Below are 15,651 nucleotides of genomic sequence, written 5' to 3'. Positions count from 1 at the left end.
TCAACAAACCACCCCAACGGCTGAGGAAGTCTGTGTTTTTCCTCTGAGATTCAGTTATGTCAGACACCTCTGCAGACTCCTGAGAGTGGATGAGATCATTCCCATTCTTGGCCTGAGCCGCGGCTTTTTTTTTATAAAGCCGGGATCGGAAGGAACAATGACGCTCTATGAAAACCTGCAGTGAAATCCCAAGCAGGAGCTCTTTCTCCAAGCTTTTCCCCATTTCCTGTGAATTAATAATAGCCCTGCTGTAGGAAATTGATGCACTTAAGATACCCTCGTTTAATAGCGGCATGGGAAAGTAGATATGGCTAAAACGACCCTCTGACGTGTCGAAGGTTTCTTTAAAGTGTCGGGCATTTAAACTGATTTTTCCAGCTTTTGCCAGCAGTTAAACAGGATGATCTCATATGGAAAACATCCCATACTGTATCAGAGGTGTGAAAAAGATGGGTGAATTTGGCTGTTCGGAGCATTTGAAGAAACCAAAGTGGAGCCATGGTGGGCGTCTGTTAGTCACCGCTTTTTGTTAACACACCAGAGTTATAAAATATCTTCATCACACTTCTCTGATGAGTATGGAGCTGAAAAATTAAGAAGGATGTTGTCTCTTCTTTGAAAATGCAAATTGAAATGAGAATGACTTATTTCATTATCAGCACAGAAGACTAACATATTTGTACTTATAGTTATTGAAACTTTTCTTTTTGCTGTTTCAATAGAAATCAATAAAAAAAACGACTAAATCTGAGGAAGAAATGTCTTTGTTGGCTACCTAGATGTGATCATTGCTCATGTCATGTTCATTCAAATGAGAAGGAAAGTGACGTCAGCCCTTCACTCATTATTATGCAGAGGGTGAACACGTGTTGCTTTCAAATGCTTCCGGAAATAGTACAGTTTCACGAGTCGCATGCAAAATAACACTGTGCATCTGTTAAATCACGGAATTTGCTTAAATACGTGGTGGAAAGTAACACAACACATTTACTCAAATACTGTGCTTGAGTATAATCTTGAGATACTTTACTTGAACACATAATTGAATGCCACTTTTGACTGGATTTATTTGACCTCTGCTGTTTTTTGTGTTTTTAAAAATTTTTTTTTTTTTACATGTACAGCTTTATGAATTTATACAATATATCATTCTGAAATGGACCAGTCTGCATAATGAATAATTATATTTGAAGGCTGCATGCATTGTAAACAGTGATACCTTCTTGTACTTCTTAATTCGTCATTTTAATTTCACGTGAAATAAAATAATTTAATACAAAGCACAAGTACCTCTAAATCGCAATACCGGAACCCCTCGAAAAGAAGCTTCAACTTCTACGTAGTACGACTCATGTTAAAAAAAATCCGACTTTTGTAAGAGCACCTGAAGGCAGCACGGCGTCCAGCACTGACTCCGCAGCTCCGGCTCGTTTAGACTGAGCCGCTGCTGAACGGAGACGGCGGGAGGATCGTGTCTGTCTCGGATACTAAACGTCTCTTTCAGCCTTTCCTTTTACACCCGGGACATGAAATCCCTGTTTTAACCGCGTTGAAACGTTTACCCTCCAGCCCAAAATGACGGTGGATTTTGAAGAATGTATTAAAGATTCACCCCGCTTTAGGTAAGCGCGTGACACTCTGAATGCCAATTTGCTCCTTTATAATTGTTGCATGCCACAATGTATTCACATGCACGACTTTGATACGATTTTTCTGTTGTTTCCTTGCGGGTTAATAATGCACATTATTCATCGCAGACATTGCACGCGATGCGAGGTCTATCTTGTCCATGTGTCTTTATGATATGTTGCCTGTTGTACTTCAATCTTCAGAGATACTTTCATACCCTGATCCGAGAAATGGTGTCTTTGGTTTCTAATTAGTCTCCAGATCTTGGACGTCAGTCCGATTTATGAGTAATTTCTGCCTGCATGTCAGTCAGTTCTTGCAGGAGGCACGATGATGAGCAATGCAGCCATATGAGTTGTCACATGGGCAGAGTCGGAGATCAGAGGCTTGTCTGTTGCTGGATTTTTCTTTGCTTCTTCCCTTGTGCTGTCATCGATTTATTTATTTATTTAGTATTCATCAGCACCCACCTCTCAGATAAAATGGTGTCCGGGAGAACTGTAGAAACACAGTTTTGATCCAGAATAATGAAAGGTAATGGACGAAGATGTATTGATTTCTTTTATAGATGAGCTGCTCCTGCTCAAAGGATGCACTTCAAACTGGAGCTTTCATTATTGATTCATCAGTTACTTGTCTGGTCTATAAAATGTCACAAAAAGCAAATAATTCACCTCACAATTTGTCTGACTGATACTAAAAAAACCCCATAGCTATTCCATTTACTTTCTCAAAGACCAAAGAAAAACAGGAAATACTCCTTTATAAGTTTTAACTGACTGTTCTCCTACATATGTGTCTATGGATATTAAACCTGTGCCTTGAATTGTTCTATGATATCATTTTGGATTGATTATCACAAAAGATTTATGTATTTTATAGACGTCGGTAATTTGTTTTGTATTCTGGTTTCCAGGCAGCTTTAATACTTTGTCAAATTGACGTGCATTTGATGTGAAATAACAGGTGCTAAACAAGACAAAATGCATTGAAAGTTGGCAAAAAATCTGCAAAATGAACCTGAAGTCTCGAGTGAGTGCAAACATTGATGTGTCATATTTATGGCATTGTTCCATTGTTGCATCTGTTTGTTAGCAGCATGTGTCGCTGGTTGAGCTGGTTTAACTATTTCCAGTTTGGTAGTTCGGTCCAGTGGTTCCCAATCTGAGGCTCAGGCCCATCCAAAGGGTCACAAGATGCTCCTGAAGGACCGTGAAAGGACTCGGAAAAAGTTCTGTTGCACAAATTTGTATTTATATTTTGAACTTTTCTATAGTATTTGCTGTATGAATGACTTGACAAATGAAAGTACAGATTATTTTCTAATTTAATTAAGAGCTTATGTTCAAAATAATCACATTTTCTGAGAAAGTTGAGTTAGTCTTATTACGAGTGCGATGCATTTGTGTATCAAGATATCTCTATATATGATTTCATCATTGAAAGATGATAAATTATCATATTAAATTATCGCCCTACCCAATTAGCTTTATTGTAAGTCTGATTTAATCTGGAAAAAATGCATTGCCTTTGATAAGAGCGTCACATATCTTTTATAAAAAATAAACTCTGTGTACAATATTTGCTTCAGAAGTGGAGTAGAAGTATAAAGTAGCACAAAATAGTCTAAATACCCCAAAAAGTGTACTTAGGAAGAGTGCACTTGTGTGAGGGCTCCTGGAGATGAAATCTCTGCCCCCAAATAAATCAAAGACTTCCAGACTTGGCAGCAGCAGCTTAATGACGGCCATCTGGGTCGGAGAGAGGCACATGTCGGGAAACGCTGAGTGAAGGGTATTTGCACTAACGTTCCCCTTTTCCCCGTTTCATCTGCTGAGCATGAAGGCTTCAAGCTGCATGCTAAAGAGCCGGCCTCCCAGATCATTTTAGAGCTCACTGTTTGCGTTTTGTCTCTCGTGAATTGGTCGATAAAGTTATCTCTGATCTGGCTGGAGCTCGTGCATGTGGAATGAAAGTATTCCCCCCTCCCGTCTCCCTGGCTTGAGAGATGCTCCTCTTTCACGCTCCATGTTCAGTCATTCTGCTCTCGCTTCCACTTTATGTTAAGAGCGTTTTCATCTGCTTTCCCCCGGATGTTTAGCTGCGTTTACTTTGTCAAAAGAGACAAAGTAAACGCACTTTCTTGAAGCCACTGAAGCCTGTAACTGCGTTTTTTCAGAGAACAGTCAATTGGTTTCCTTTGTGGAGCTAAAAGCGGCGCTATTTTGGCGTTATGTAACAACCCTGGAGGTGGATGACTAGAAGGAAGCAGCACGCCCAGAGTACAGGGGAGAAAGGGAAAAAAAATAAGGATTAGCATGACATGGCGCTTCCCACATGGGTAAAAGCAACGCAGGAAATCAGTTCAATCCAGTTCCAATGCCAACGTGATGAATAACCCGCCCTGTTCAAGGTCGAAGCCCTCCCCCTCGGCCAGTTGTATCTTTTGTTTAGTTTCTATGGATACTGCGACTCGGACAGATGTGAGATCGCAACCCGACGATGCTCTCCACATCTGTTTTTGGAGAAAGTGGTCTGTGATGATTACACGGCTGCAGGAACTCTGTGTGTTTGTGTTTGTTCCGGCACAACGGTGGCAACATGCGACGTTTGAGCGGGTTTCTCCCCACCGACGCGTTAATTTGAGGTCGCACTGGCATACTGCTGGAGGGGAATATGGAGGTGTTAGCGCCCCGAATCTTCTGTCGTAGTTCATGTGAAGTAAAGTTTAGAGATAACATTGAGCACTTTTTTGCTCACCATTGCATGGCGCGCTCTTGTGCTTAGCTCTCAATGCTAACGAAACGTGCGACCCCGGTCAGCTAGGTTACAAAATGAAGAGGTCACACGGGTCATTCACAGGACTTCTCTTGTCTCACGGCTGTCTGCAAACCACTTCCCCTTTTTTTATTTTGTATGAAAGTACACGGTACAACGTAGCAAACGAGCAAAGAGACAATATCTTCTTCTGTTTCGCACAGATTTGCACGCGGGAGTAAGGAAATCGTTAACATCGTTATGAGGAAAAAGTCAGCGATGGAATGAATCGATGTCCTCTCCAGTCCTGGTGTAACCGGGTCGTGAGCTCTCACTTTGGAGCTATTTTTAGTGCTTTTCGTCTTAAAGAGTCACACTCTTATTTGTAGGCATTTATACTTTTAACTTCAGCCTTTTTTTAGTTCATATGCTGAACTTGAGAGGACTTTTCATGAGCACCCTCTTCAGGGTTTTGGCGGGGTTTCCAGCGTCCTTCTGGTCCGTTCACGTGTCTCTGAGACGTCCTCCGGCACAATCTAACTATTGTCCAGAGCGCTTCTCGCTTCCGCTGGAAGACGGACTCCTTTCTCTTCGCCTGAAGGACCCCGGGGCAGACGGCCCAGATGATCCTCCCTCCTCTTCCCATGTGAACAGCTGGGAGGGGGAGAACTGAGGCGAGGCCTTCACGGTGATGGGGTTTGTCACTGAGTCGCAGTGCAGAGAGACCCGACAGGCGGAGGGAGAATCCAAGGCCGGTGACCTTCTGGCTCTCGCTGCTTGTGTCTGTGAGAGAATGACTGGATGGGTGGATCTGTGACACAAAGTCAGATGACAGGGTGAGGGGGGGACCACGTCAAATTCCAGGAGTTGGCTGGTACGAAGGAATGCAGAACACGGAGTGTCATTCTTAGCGAGACATGGATTCACTACGCTTGCTTAGTGGGGAATATAAGTGAATAATAAGTTGCAGCTTCATGTTTTGTTCATGGTCAAAGCTCTGCACACTGTAAACCATATTTACCTTTACAATTTTACAACTTTAACAGCAGAAAACAATTAACGTTCATATTGTTGGTAGATGAGAAAACTGAATTATCGCTCAGCTCTATAAAAACATGTGACTTTCTTAAATATTACCCATTGTCAAGGAAACAAATATAATTTTTCCTCAGTTTAACTATTGGAGTCTGCCACTGCTCATGTATAAAGACAAACACGAGGGCATCACAATTATGTCAAAAAAAAGATAATCTGAATTATTTACATCACTATCGGGGTCAGTTTTATTTATTCAATTTATATTTATTGCAAATTTACATTTTAAAAAATTAACATTATTCATTTATTTCATGTCCTTTGCATCAAAATTAGATTGGTCTTTTATGACACTTTATTTTATTACTTTAAAATCAACAGAGCAACAGCTTCCTGTTGTGATCAGCTACATTCCTGCTAAATAAGACTTATTCTACTGAATTCAGTGCTTTTCTTTGTGTTTTCTGCTGTTTAAAAGAGTCATACATACAGTATATTACTGTGGACTGCGGCCGCCGGGTTCAGGAACGTTTCACACACCCTGTTGGGTTCATGCTGGGTTCACAACGTTTACCAAGAACAAATCTGAAGCGAGCCCCTTAAACGCTCCGAGTCATGTTTCATTCCAAAGCATCCTGATTCATTTCCAGTCTCATCGTTGTGACCTTTGGGAGGTTTGGAGGATGTTTCTCGTGTTCCTGGAAGATCTGCATCTCCAGCTGCACGGAGCTGGAAGGGATTTCTCCTGACTGACTGCGAGGTCTTGTTGCTTCTGCTCTATTTCAGACTGACCTCCTTCCATCTTGAATGTGTGTCGTTCAGCCAAGAGGGCTCCTCCCAACAAGACTGGGACTTTTTCCCATAGTGGGGCGGGGGGGGGGGGGGGTGCCGCATTATTGTGATTGGAAAAAAAACAAAACACCCATTGCTGACATCCAGCTGGTCTCCTTCACATCCATCAAGACAAGTGTTCTGTTGCACTTTTAAGGTCTTACCCATAAAGCCTGTTTAGCTTTGATTTAATGTGGCGTCCGCATCAGACTCATTTAACTCTACCCCCCCCCCCCCCCCCCTCCTCCCGCTCCATACTTATGAGTTTATTCCGCTATTTTAATTTCCATCCATGTACTTGATTTAATGAGAAAAGCGCAGTGACGAAGGCCCGTGGGCTTTCCCGCCATCTTGTTAAAGGGCCTCAGCGCCCCCGGGCCAACAACTCCAGGTAATGAAAGTGACGGATTAAAAGCAGCAGCGTGTAGTTTGATGGCCGCGCATCTCTAATCAGGGATTGGCCCACATTTCTCCCGCGCGCCCTCCTGCGAACGGCGAGGTGTCGCACACACCTGAAGGGATTAAACGTCCAGTTTGTTGTCACCCTGATGTGAAGGACCGCAAACAGATCTGATGATACGCGGGGGCCCAATATGATTTCTTAATCGTTGGCTGCTGTTTCTTCCCCTTCCCCGCTGAGAAGGCGCCGCGCCATTAGCTGGAAGAGGCTTTCATCTTTTTTAAAATGAGATCGGATGAAGGGCTTTTGCCAGTTGGAGCCTCCGAGCTCACCAGGCTCCGACGCATGTAGGGCGGCCGCGCGCAGATTATCAGAGTGTTTGAAGGAATATACGCACTCGGTTGCCATTTTATTAGGTACACGTAGTTAAAACTAATGCAGTCTAATGCAACAATGCTGCAATAAATCCTCATTCAGGACCGTTACGATGTTCTGCTTTAACTGTTTGCGAGGGGTGTTGATGCAACTTAATGATCATTTTGGTGGGTGGAGATGATTTATTTAGCCTACCCTAGTTTATATAGTGGGGGTAGACAGAATAATAGAAACACATGTGAGTAAAGAGAATGATATAACCTTTGTGAAAGTAGACTTTATTACAGGACTATTGTGGTAAAATGCATTAGTTCTAGCCAGGTAGACCTCAGGAGGCAAAGACATGCTTCAGCATTTGCAGAAGATAAAGGTGGATTGAGACCAGTCTTGTGTTTTTCATGAGGTAAGAAATTCGTAGTTCTGGCAGAAGTGGATGCTGATGACAACACATGGTGTGTCACTGGGTCTAGCTGTTGTCTGCAGGGATGTATACTGATTTCTGTTTTTGTTTTGTACAATTGAAGCACTTCTAGTTGTGGTTGAGCAGTACATTTGGCGGTACCGGGACCCTATGGGCCCTCCAGAAACACCTGGCAAGTTTAATATCATCACACTGACTTGCATGTGAGCGCCTTCAGAGATTGCTCCAGATGTTGTGTAAAAGCTTGATGGGAACGTGTAAGACATCAGGACGTGCAGGACCTAAAAACGAGTGAAAACTAGCCGTCATAGAGAGAGAGTTGTAGTTGAGAGTAGATGAAAAATGCCTTATTAACCCTTTTTATGTCATATTCTCGGTCATGTCTTTTCATATCAAATTCCAATCATATTTTCTTCTTGTAAAGCCAAATATGCTAGTTCAAAATAAATCTGAAACTTTTATAGACAGTGTGTGTCGAGCCGCATTCCTCTATATGTACACTATATCCAGGAAGTTAATTGATGATGTGTGTGAATGCGGATGAATTCCTGGTGAGACGCTTTGGGATGCAGAGATGATGTCATCCCTGAGCCTTTTGTATTGTAGGAGCGGAGGGGGGGTTCGCTGCTTGAGCCCCGGCTGTCCCTCTCATTTCATCCTCATGAATGGCAAGACGTTTCACACACTGCTCACACAAAAGAGCCATGGAAAGCAGGGTGCCGCATGCCGAACGCTGCTAATCTGCTTCTGTCGCACATCCTGAGAGGTGACAAAGTCGGCGCGCAAACGGCGAGAGTGTGGACGGTTTATTAAGTGCGATGAAATCTAAGAGCAAGAGCTCAATTTCTCCCTTTCACATCGGCCATCCGGTGTTGCCACAGGTTGCGCAATGCCGCGCAGACATTGACATCAGCACTATGGCAACATCCCGAGCCCTGAATGATGGACGAGTTGTAGTAACTCGGCATTAGTATTCCTATCGCACAAACCTTGGATGAGAGTAGCAACGACTAACGCGGGGCGGGGGAGTTTGAAAACAAGAGCCGGGCCAGGGAGGGAAGTATCACACACACAGAGCAGATTTCTAACGCTGATAGCCCGAGTCGTTTGGGGTTACTTCGGTGAACAAAATCGCTCACAAATCAGCATTTGTTTTCCAGAGCAGATTTAATTATGGTCATAGAGACCGAACATCTGATCTCAATTGTGCACGGCTGTAGATATCAGTTGCCTCTTAATGTTTGGAGGAGTAAATCCACTTTAACGTGTAGGAGTCAAGCTCCAATTTTATCAAGACGGGAACGTCTAGAATCACAAGAGAAATGAGTTGAATGTGTGTTATTAGAGCGTAGCGATCAACAGGTTGCAGGAGCTCCTCATATTTGGATCGGTATCATCTTTGCACCTTCAACGCTTTCTGACCCCTGAACAGAGGAAGTTAAGCCTCAGCTGACCGACTCCACGGTGGGCTGACGGTTATGTGAAATGGACGCTGATTCTAAGTTAGTATATAAATAGTCTGACTAATGCTCCTGGTAGATTATTCGTACAATAAAGTAGAGCGGTCTGATATGTAGGGAAGGCTTGCGTAATACAGAAGTAGAGTTGTTCTTTCCCTTTGTTGCTTTCACACCACAAATGGGGAAATATACGTATTCGCTCTCTGGTGGAGGATTAAATAAGATGATCGATCCACAGTCACACCTGTCGGTTAAATAATGATACCACTACTATATATACTGTGTGTATGTATGGCTCTACATATACATTTTTCCTCTTATTTCCAAATTGTTTTGCTTCAACTGCTTTGAAAGCCTGGTTTGTTTGAAATGCGCTCGCTCCCGAGTGCGTGACCTAGAAACATTACACAGACGTTCATGCTTTAGAAATCAGATTAATCTGTATCAGGTTTTCTCATTAGCGGAGCCGCGTGTTTGGCCTGGACTGCATTACGCCGGCCGCGTTTCACATTCAAGAAGGAACACTAATTGGAAAATACCCAATTTCCTCGGCGCACACATAGCGGCTGCGACTCGTGGCTCCGGCGCTCAGCTGAGTGTTTTAAGACGGTGCTGGAGGAGATTTGCCCTCCAGTCACAAGCAGCACGTGAGGAGAAGTGTCCTCGCGGCGAGACGGCGGCTGGCTTCGGCTCCTTGGTCATCGCTGTGTGTCATTTGTCAGCAGACTCGCAGACAGCAGACGGTATGAGCCGTACTCGGTCTGACCACGACACTGTCGATAAATGAAATAACACGAGGAAAAATATGAAAAAAGAGAGTTATGATGGCACCGTTTAATGGTTTGATGCCGTGGTTCTCAAACTGTGGGGCTGTCAAACCCTCTAGTGGGCCGCAGAGGTATTACAGGTGGGGCGCGGGGGGAGATGCCGATTCTGGGGCTTCAGTGCCTTGCTCAAGGACACTTCAACATGAAACTATGGGGAGAAAACAGGGACCCAACCGGCTTCCTTGATCATCTTTTTTTGCCAAATATGAGTTATTATTTCCACATATATAACTTCATTTACATTGTTTTAACAAAGTGATTGCAGATGTTATTAGTTGTTGTCAGATGGAGCAATCTGGTTTACTTGAAAGGGATTTACATTTTCTTTAATCTATTAATTGAAAAAACACACATGGAGGAGTCTCAACAAGTTGGACCATTTTGTTCCCATGGTGTTGGGGCGGTGGGGCCCGAACATTTTGCTTCCTCTAAATTGGGGCGTGACAGAAACGGTTTGAGAACCACTGTTTTAATGTAATGTCTACGAAAAAACTGATTACCAGGCTTCTTGGAAGTGGCTGGGTCGTATCCAGGTGTGTCAACATCAGCCCACGCCACATGTTGATCACCCTATGGGTCAGGAAAAGGGAATAAAAGTGTGTAATCCCAGCAAACAACTGTGTGTCGTCACCTGAGGTCACATATATATACCCTACGCCCAACACAAATACGGAAAGTAAAGCAGATGTAAATCTTTGGGCTCCACAAGCACCCTTAGCTCCGTCTCTACTACGTTTTTAAATGCTGAATCACACGTGTACAAGCATCTGTTTTTGATTTGTTCCATCCCTCTCACTCCCTGCCTCATTCTCTCCCCTTTCTCGCTCCTCCTCTGTGTGCGGGGGCAGACTTCTGGTCGCGGCTGGGCCAGAACCGGGTCTAGGGACCGGCCAGGAAATGCGTCACTATGCTGAAATGTTCAAAGCGGGTTCAGAGTAAAGGGCAAAACCCCGGAGGAGACGATGGTGTGCGAGGAGGTTGCTGACTCTCCCTCGTTTTGACACCCAGACCTGAGTCACGACACAATCCCAGAAACAACTTCCAGCGTTAATACAAACCTAAACGACGGCCCACACAGGATTATTGCAACAAAAAAATCAATCAATCAAACTTTTTCAATAATGGATTCATCATTTGCGGTCACTTTTCAAGCACGGATTCAAAGCATTTGATGGTTCTGAGTTGTCAAAGTTGTTCGCATTGTGTTTGTTTGTTGTGGTTCTCCCTGGAGATTGTGGTTTTGGCCGAAGAGATCAATGAGCCCCGACTCCGTTTGATTTGTTCTCTCGCAAAACTGTATAATCCTGCTCTTTTCTTTTCTCACTCTTGAGTGCGGCATAACTGCTGTAGCTGTAATCCTCCAGAGTCATTTTCAGTGCTGTGTTATTCGGCATTAACTGAGAGCAGCCAGCTGTTCCATGCCTCACCTCTCGTTATTCTCTTCCTCACTTCTCTCCACATTTTAAATGTCCCATATCAGGTTGAGCACCAAAAACATTCAGGCTTTGGGGTCCATTTTTTCCCTCAGTGTCCTCAATGGCCTGTTGTGCTTCCTTGCTGATAGTGTCAAGGTCCGGTTAGCTCTCTGCTGGTCGACATTCGGGTCCATGGACGGAGGGGAAAGAGGTCGCAGGTCAATGGAAAAGAGCCTGAGAGTGACGTCGGGGGCGGGGTTGCTGACTTCAGCTCGGAGGAAACACCTGGGAGGGAAACCCCGAAGGAAATGCCACCTGCCCTCTTCTTTTGACTGTCTTTCAGTCAGCTGAAGTGACACCGTGACGTCCACATGATGTCTGAGCTAGCATCGGCTCCACACGCTAACATAAACCACGAATCGGCGGGCTCGTCTGCGTCTCCAACTCAAGTCGTTTTTAATTTCGGGATCGAGTGTAAAACAGAACTCGGAAGATCGTAATGTTTTGAGCCGGTTCAGAGTGAAAGGGATATTAGAGTAATTCACGTGGAAGCCGAGCCCGAGCTGTTGTTTTCGATGAGCAACCGTTTCTCAAGCTTTCAGACAGGAAAGAGCTGAATGCTTCACACGTCTGGTATGCCTTTCTAGTGCAAGCCAAGCTGCATGTTTAGCCCACAAAAATGCTGGGAAGACTCCCAGCTCAGCCCCACCACATCACGCCTGTGTAGGGATTTTCGCAGAGGGATTTCTGCTATTTCACCAAAATGTCAGAGTGTTACACTGAAGGATTGGCTCACTGCGAGCGGCGCTCCATATTTGCCGCTCTTTACACCGGCAATCTGGTGCGTTGCCCAGAAAAAAGGCCGCGAAGGAGCTTCATGTCTGTAGGCTTTATTGTCTTCCTCTTCAATGGAACATTGTCCAGGCTGCTTCTCACAGCCGTGGCCTCTTCTGGATTGTGTGTGTGTGTGTGTTCCCTACGTACCAAATATCTCCATTGAAATATTTGTGTGTTGCCGTCATCTCGGACCACCCTGAGTTAACATAAACCTGCGCCGCCAGCCGAGACCTCTCATATCCTGACCTTTTCTCTGGCCCTTTCTCCCGTTTTACCCCATCCGATCGGCAGCGTCCCTCTCCGACAATGCTGTCGTGACGTCAAACACATCCTCTTGCCTCCTACGTGATAATAAACACACGATTTGAGGCCGTCCATTCAAGTCTATTTCCCTCGTGGTGGTGCACAGGAAGCGCAGTAAGCACCCCCGCAGACCAAAACAGTTCATCCATGTCACATGTTCTCAACATGACCGTCTTTGTTGGCTCCCTGACTCAAGTGTCATTTCGCCTTTGGCTGTGCTGGCCTAATTGCAAACCCCCCCCCCCCCCCCCCCCCTCCCTTCCAATGCCACCATTGCTGAAGGGGGATGGATGGGGTTGGCATTAAATTAGCATGCCGAACACACCGAGCTGGTTTGTCCAAAAGCCCAAATCGAGCCGATATTAAAGCCCTTTTCGGTGCTCGGTTCCAAATTTAACAATCTTGGATCTTTTTAACCGGAGGCCCTCTCAGTCCGGATCGCTTCGACATTCAAACCGAATCTCTAACTATTGGATGCAAAAAAAAAAAGTACACAGACATTCATGTTCTCCAGAGGATGATTCAGACTGAGTTCCTCCTGATACTTTGCAACCCAAGAAGCTTGACGTTTTTTTTTTTTGTAAAATGCCTCAACAACATTTGAATGAATTATTGTGAAACGTTCCTGCAGAGAATACATTGTAAAGTGGAACTGGGCGATAAGAAAAGAAATATGGTTTTGACCAAACACCTTGATATCTATACTGCGATGTTTTGTGAGCGTTCTTATTTTTTTTACACGACCATCACCGAAGATGTGACGTACATAACAAGCAAGAATTTGCCCAAATCCATTGAATGATTAAGCTATTGTTAAAATTAGCATCAGTTAATCCTTTGTTTGAGTAATTAAATTGCCAGCTACTTGTTTCAGTGCGTTAAATATAAATCATTTCTATAGTGACCTCAAGAAGAGCAGAAAGATCCTGTTATAAAAAAAACTAAAACAATAATGGGATATTTGGTCAAGTCGAGCTCCAGACTGATCCATTAAAGAGAGGATTTTTGTTTCTCCCCTCGTTGATATCAAAGTGGGAGTTGTAGTTTCCAGAATGACTTCACCGCTGACCCCACAACAGCTCAAGGTTGCGCAGGACTCGGCTGGCCGCGTTCCCATCCATTGTCTCTTTTTATGCATTCCAGTTCGGTGTCCAAGAACTGTGCTGACAGCAGGAAGTTCAGCAGGCGAGCAACACATGCTGCTGCCAAATCCACTGTAAATATTGTACGCTGAAATTGACGGGTTGCATTTACAGAAACGGGTGTCCTCTCAGACTATATTGTTCTTATTATACACAGTAGATTCATCTCATTGTCTGGACTGAGTCGTCATCACTTGTTGCTAACTGATCTCTGTAATCTCTTGTATCTGTTTAGTGCAGATTGTGGATGCATTAGCAGCTAATAGAGCTCGAACCACAAAGCTCCCCAGAGGCTTTCAGGAACACAAATGGCTGTGTAGAAGAAAAAAAGCTAAAAGGAACAAACCACTTAAAATGTGTATCCTTCAATGTAGAATTACATTCTCAGTTTGAAGAGGGAACATCTGCAGTCAGTGGCTAAAAATGCCTCTAAAAAAATCGATACAGCACAGTATCGCGATATTTTGCATGGCGATATTGTATCGATACACGGAAGCCGATTATCGATCTTTTTTTTAATCAATTCTAAACTTTTTGGTCCTGGAATAATAAAATCTTTTTTTTTTTGTTGACAAAGTTTTCCTTTGGGGACAATTTGCAGTTGGAAAAAAAGGTAATAAATCGCAATATATCGCAATACTCAATGTATCGCAGTATCGTGATGATATCGTATTGGGACTTAAGTATCGTGACAATATCGTATCGTGGGACCTCTGGTGATTCCCACCCCTATCAGTCGCCATGTTGTTTGACTTGTTAACCTTCCTACAGCTGACAGCATTCATGGTGAAAGTCAAAGACCTGCAAGTAGAAATACTGTTGTCAACACTTCAAAAACGTCTCATAAAAGGTGCTTAAAAGTCAGATTGTAACTCCCAATGATGTTATTACTATCTATAGAGGTTAGTATTATAAATAAGGCTGGAACTTACCAATTCTTATAATCTATAAATGTGATTTCCAACATCTTGTTTTGTCCGACTTACACTCTAAAACCAGAGAATATTTATGTATTTACTATTTCAGAAGCTGAATTTCTTCACCACTATTTAAGTTATGTTTTTTTTTTAATAAATACATAAAAGAGATGTCGGGCTTTGGATACACAGACAACACTTCTATAAGTCTATGTATTATCAGCCCCATCCTTTAAAATGTGTCATTCAATTTAACTTTCAGTTATTGCTGCATTAAATGTTTCATAACACATTTTTGTACTGTGCGTCTCCTCGGGCCACACAGTTACTAATCTCCTAGATGAGCCTGAAGTCTCTTCCACTCTCGCTGACTCAAACCATGACGCAACACCAATCAAATCCCCCGGCAACGGACAAAATAACGATAATCTAAACAGCTCGAAATGTTCTGAAAAGATGCTTGTTATGAAGGCAACAAGGAGAAGATCAACAGTTTTCAGTTGTGTGGAGGAGATGTTGCGTCCTCCTGTCTTCAGTCTTGACCTCGGAAAGAAAGGCGACCTTTTGAAATATTGGTGGAAAGGCTGAGACACGAAAGACAACCCTCACAGAGCGTAGAAACCTTCTTACTGGTTTATAATTGTGGACTTCAGGCATGTGCATTTCTGCTTTACCGTTCAGCTAATAACTCTGACTTTACTTGGGTCATGTACCCTAAAATCAATCTGTCTGAGCGGATGCTAAATTTAGATAATCCAGATGTTTTGCCATTCGTCTGCTGCACAAAATCCCAGAGCCAGACGAGTTATATATGGAAACAATTTTCCTTCTTTCAGGCATTTGAAAAAAAAAAACTGACTTCAGTGGCAAAGAGTCTTTTATCATGTTGTAACTCATGTTGAGAAGTGTGTTTGCTTGTGGTTCACAAGCCCACAGTTTGGTTTGTATTGCAGTTTCGGTTTGTTTTGCGCATTAGGGAGGAGAAGAAAAATATCCATTTGCGTTTGAACTGATTGAAAGTAATGAATGATATAATATTATGAAGCCATACTATTATATCCTTAATTTATTATTAGTCTTTTATTAGCAGGATTTTACTGTTGTAGTTGGTTGAAATGGACCTCAGTTTTCTAATGTGTATAAAACTGCAACAAATGATTCTTTTCATTATGAATTAATATTATTAATGACACCTTCACAGTATTTGCTTTTCCAACCAACGGTCCAAACCTCGTAATAATTAAAATAGCGCCTGGAAAAAGCAGAAAATCTTTACATCTGGAACGATGAAATGTTTTTGAA

At 43.2% G+C, this 15,651-nt stretch overlaps 1 protein-coding gene across 2 annotated transcripts in view; it reads left to right on the top strand.

Moving 5' to 3' along the window:
- The first annotated feature begins 1,449 nt into the window (after positions 1–1,449).
- The window catches only part of acap3a (ArfGAP with coiled-coil, ankyrin repeat and PH domains 3a), a 60,857-nt gene continuing 46,655 nt past the window's right edge, over positions 1,450–15,651 (top strand). For both annotated transcript variants that reach the window (XM_068597343.1, XM_068597342.1), the window contains exon 1: positions 1,450–1,622. In XM_068597343.1, the coding sequence (XP_068453444.1) occupies positions 1,576–1,622 (47 nt within the window). In that variant the 5' untranslated portion in view covers positions 1,450–1,575. The remainder of the gene's footprint in view (positions 1,623–15,651) is intronic.

This window comes from Clinocottus analis, unplaced genomic scaffold (genome assembly GCF_023055335.1).
Source record: "Clinocottus analis isolate CAN_PGR_092001 unplaced genomic scaffold, fCliAna1.0.p SCAF_4, whole genome shotgun sequence".
In the NCBI taxonomy this organism is placed as follows: domain Eukaryota; kingdom Metazoa; phylum Chordata; class Actinopteri; order Perciformes; family Cottidae; genus Clinocottus; species Clinocottus analis.
This window is presented reverse-complemented; position numbering and strand designations above follow the sequence as displayed.